Raw genomic sequence first — 3,794 nt, 5'->3', positions numbered from 1 at the left:
ACATGCGATGACTCACCGGCCCAAGAGTGAGGAGGAGACTCAGCCCAAGTGATTCCGTCAGGTAACGAAGGGAAGGGGGAGGAGTCTATGTCCGTGACGTCACCGGACTCCTCCCTCCTTCCCTTCGTTACCCATCACGGACAACTACATCACCCGACTCCTCCCCCCTTCCCTTCGTTAGCCGACAGAGCCACTCGGGGAAGGGGGGAGGAGTCCGGTGACGTCGATGTCCGTGACGTCACCGGATCTCCGACGGAAGACCCGGAAGCCGGCGGAGAGGTGAGTAACTTTGATCGATCAAAATAATTTTGATCGATCAAAGAAATTAACGATTTATTGACGGCACACCAGAAAATATCTCACGGCACACTGAATTGGCAATATTTCTTTATATATGTAAATAAGAATTACTTGAACTTATTGCACACATTGGAACTAACAATGAAAACATAACAGGGTTTTCATAAGTTTAGTGCAAGACTTCTGACTACATACACAAGGCCAGAAATGCATTGCAAATGCCTTAGTGAATCGTTCCCGTATTTTTTTAACACAAAAAAAATCATAATCATTTGCGCTAATTTTACTTACAATGCTCAACAAAGCTAAGCATTCTTTTGTTGTTTTGTGAGAGTTCTACTTTGAAGCAATCTTCAAGTAAAAAAAAATAATAATCAGAGTTGTTCCTATTTAACCTTGTTAACTCTTAGTTGACCCAAATCATCTCTAATAAACTCCTCCATCCCCTTCTTCCTTTAGGGTTAGGGTTTTTTTTCTTTTTTACCATTTATTTGTAAATATTTCTGTTTTCATTAGTTGTATATGTTCTTTTTTGTTGTGTTTTATTCAATTTCCCCCCTCTGTTCGTGTTTCCTTTCCTGCACTGTACACATTCTGTAAACTCTTGCAGGAACTTCCCGTGGATGTCTGCATACTCCGGCAGTGGCTGAACAACACTATTTTACTGTGTTGACTACAGCAGAATGTGCCAGCAGACTATGTGCAGACATGGCTACTTGGAGTCCAACTCAGGAGTGTGCAGGAAAGGGGGACACACTGCAGGCGAACTGAGTAAGTGTTGTCATCCCAGGACATGAAGTGGCAGTGGATACAGTTTGCTATCCACAGCCACTTCATGGTCATATGTCCTAAATTAAGCAGGACATGTAGAAAAAAGGAATTACACTTCTCATACAGTAGAGCAAGGGTAGGCAACCTAGGCACTCCAGCTGTGGTGAAAATACAAATCCCATCATGCTTCTGCCTCTGGGTGTCATGCCCGTGGCTGTAAAAGTTTTGTCATGTTTCATGGGACATGTAGTTCCACAGCAGCTGGAGTGCCGAGGTTGCCTACCCTTGCAGTAGAGACATGGTAAAGGATTACTAAAGGCTGGGCGTTTCTTACCTTAATACGTTCTCTGTATTAGGGTAAAAAACGTCCAGTAGCTTTTTGAGTACCCTGCACCCCCCCACACTTACCTGTCCCCGGGTCCCTGAAGCGATCCTCCGTCCGAACTTCCTTGCGGGGGAGAAGATTGAGGGCAGAGGAGCCATAGGCTTCTTCTCCCATCAATCAGCCTGTGTGGCGGAGAGAAAGAGCGGGGCCTGCCTCAGTTCTGTGTGTGTCTATGGACGCACAGAGCTACTTGCGGGCTCGGCTGGGCAGGAGCACGCACGGGTGCCTTCATTGCTCAGCTTAGCTGATGGAGTCACCCATGCAGGGGGCAGGGGGAGAGTGCTGCGGGGAGCTATTAGAAAATGAGGAATTAAACATTTATAATAAATAATGAAAATGATTTCTTGAGGTATAGGCCTCATATTTATAAAAATTAAAAAACCCCATGAAGCTTTATTATCACTTTAACTGACATTTTGTGTAGATCAGAGGACATGCCTTTGATCTGCACATAAAAGAAGTGATCTAAATATGTTGTAACAATACACTTGTTACAACATATTTAGAAAGAATCCCTCTGTGTAAATATAATGCAGAAGCTGTTCAGCAGCAGAGATAAGAACAAGGCTGTCAAACTGGCACTGGTCCTGGTAATTTCACTTTATCATACCAGGGTATGAGATGTACACCTAAGATATTTAAATGAAGTAAGGCTATACCTCATACGCCCAAGATCCACACCTGGTTAAACCAGTTTGTACATCATACGTGTGGTTTTACTTTCAGTACATTTGCTCTCTAGTCTTGGTAACTGGATATTCACCTATGTTAATGTTATCATTTCAGATAGCAACAGACAAGTAACAATGATGATCTGCAAACCAAACAGACATCATGATGAAAAATGTTTACAACATTTCAGTTTGTCCATTGAAAGGACCTTGGCTGAGTCAGTTTATCATTGTGTTTGCCATTTGTCTTGATAGTATATTTTACTGCAGATGACAGATTCCTGCAATAATAATTGTTAGGTATACACTATACAATTAGAGTGTCGCCTAGTTAATATGACGTGCAATGATGCCGCTGACGTCTCAATCAAGGTCGCACCCTTCTTGGTGACATGTCAGGCCTGCTGTTATCAATCCTAATACGCCTTTGGTGTTTAGTTTTACTAATAGTTATTATCTTTTAGTGCTTTGTAAACATCACTTCATGGAAGCGTGTGTGTCACTGTTTAGCACAGCTGCAAACCTGAACATTGGCAGCAGCTGATCAGTTCTATACAAAGGCCCCTGGTGTCTTGTAAAGCAAATATGACAAAAGGAAGAGAAATAGCCAGTAAGGTATGAATCAGGCCCAGCCTTTGGAAGAGAAACAAATAAATATTACATGAAGACACAGCTGTTCAGTGCATTGCAGACAGACGCAACATGTCTGCCGTGTATTGTACTGGGTGGACAATCTTCATAAACCCATTTGTCTAAATGACTGGCCAGCCGCTGTTTACCATCTAGATGCCTATCTTGGTGATGTCTGATTCCTGCTGACTCTTTGCCAGCCGACCTCACTTCTATATTGTTATTCCTACCAGAGCAGCAGAAGCACGGCATGTTTATAGGACATATGTGCAATGTCAGGAGTTGGCTGCTTTTCAGAGCATCTGTAAAATGCTTGCCTGACCTCTTCCATGTTTTTCTTCCTAGTAATCGGACCAGCTTTATCTCCCCAGAAAGCGACTGTATTAGCTCAGCAAATATCTTTGCCAGTTCTGTCTCAGGAGAAGAGGACGAGAGCTATATTCCAATGGTAATCATCTTCTGCATGCTCTGGCTTTGTTTTATACAACACAGACTAATATGGTGACTCAGTTGTTATACTGAAAATAATGCTATGAACAATATACAGTAACACTACAATAGCCTTTTTAGCTGCACTTATTAGTAACTCCTTATTCCTACTGCTGGTATGGGATAACTTTGTATTGTATGCATTAAAGAACAACTCAAACCGAAATGGTTGGGGGGAGCGGGGTTCTCCCTCCTGTCTGTAAAGGAAATCGAACATGTATGGCAGGGCTCAAAATTTCAAGTCCTGAGCTACTAGCCAGGCCTTAAGAGTTACTCGCCACCAGTCGCCCCACCTGACCCCTACCGTGCCCCGCCCTTAACTCCGCCAGGTCAGTGGTGTGACACAGAGAACAGAGATCAGTAACAATGCAGAGTGCAGAGGCCAGTGGTGTGATGCAGAGTACAGAGGTCAGCAGTGTAATGCAGAAAAAAGCAATGTATCCTCCATGTCCCAGGTGTCCTGCTTCTCCCGTGCTGTCCTTCCTGCCAGTAGCAGCTCTGCAGTCCTCCTCCCAGCCTATGGCAGCTGAGGTGGGCGGAGGAAGCTG

At 43.8% G+C, this 3,794-nt stretch overlaps 1 protein-coding gene across 1 annotated transcript in view; it reads left to right on the top strand.

Moving 5' to 3' along the window:
- The window catches only part of LOC108788806 (GRB2-associated-binding protein 3-like), a gene marked incomplete at its 5' end in the record, with an annotated part of 17,820 nt that overhangs the window by 8,647 nt on the left and 5,379 nt on the right, over positions 1 to 3,794 (top strand). The window contains one exon of the mRNA XM_018558659.1: positions 3,103 to 3,205. Within this exon, the coding sequence (XP_018414161.1) occupies positions 3,103 to 3,205 (103 nt within the window). The remainder of the gene's footprint in view (positions 1 to 3,102; positions 3,206 to 3,794) is intronic.

Source organism: Nanorana parkeri, unplaced genomic scaffold, assembly GCF_000935625.1.
Source record: "Nanorana parkeri isolate BGI_ZX_2015 unplaced genomic scaffold, ASM93562v1 scaffold352, whole genome shotgun sequence".
In the NCBI taxonomy this organism is placed as follows: domain Eukaryota; kingdom Metazoa; phylum Chordata; class Amphibia; order Anura; family Dicroglossidae; genus Nanorana; species Nanorana parkeri.
This window is presented reverse-complemented; position numbering and strand designations above follow the sequence as displayed.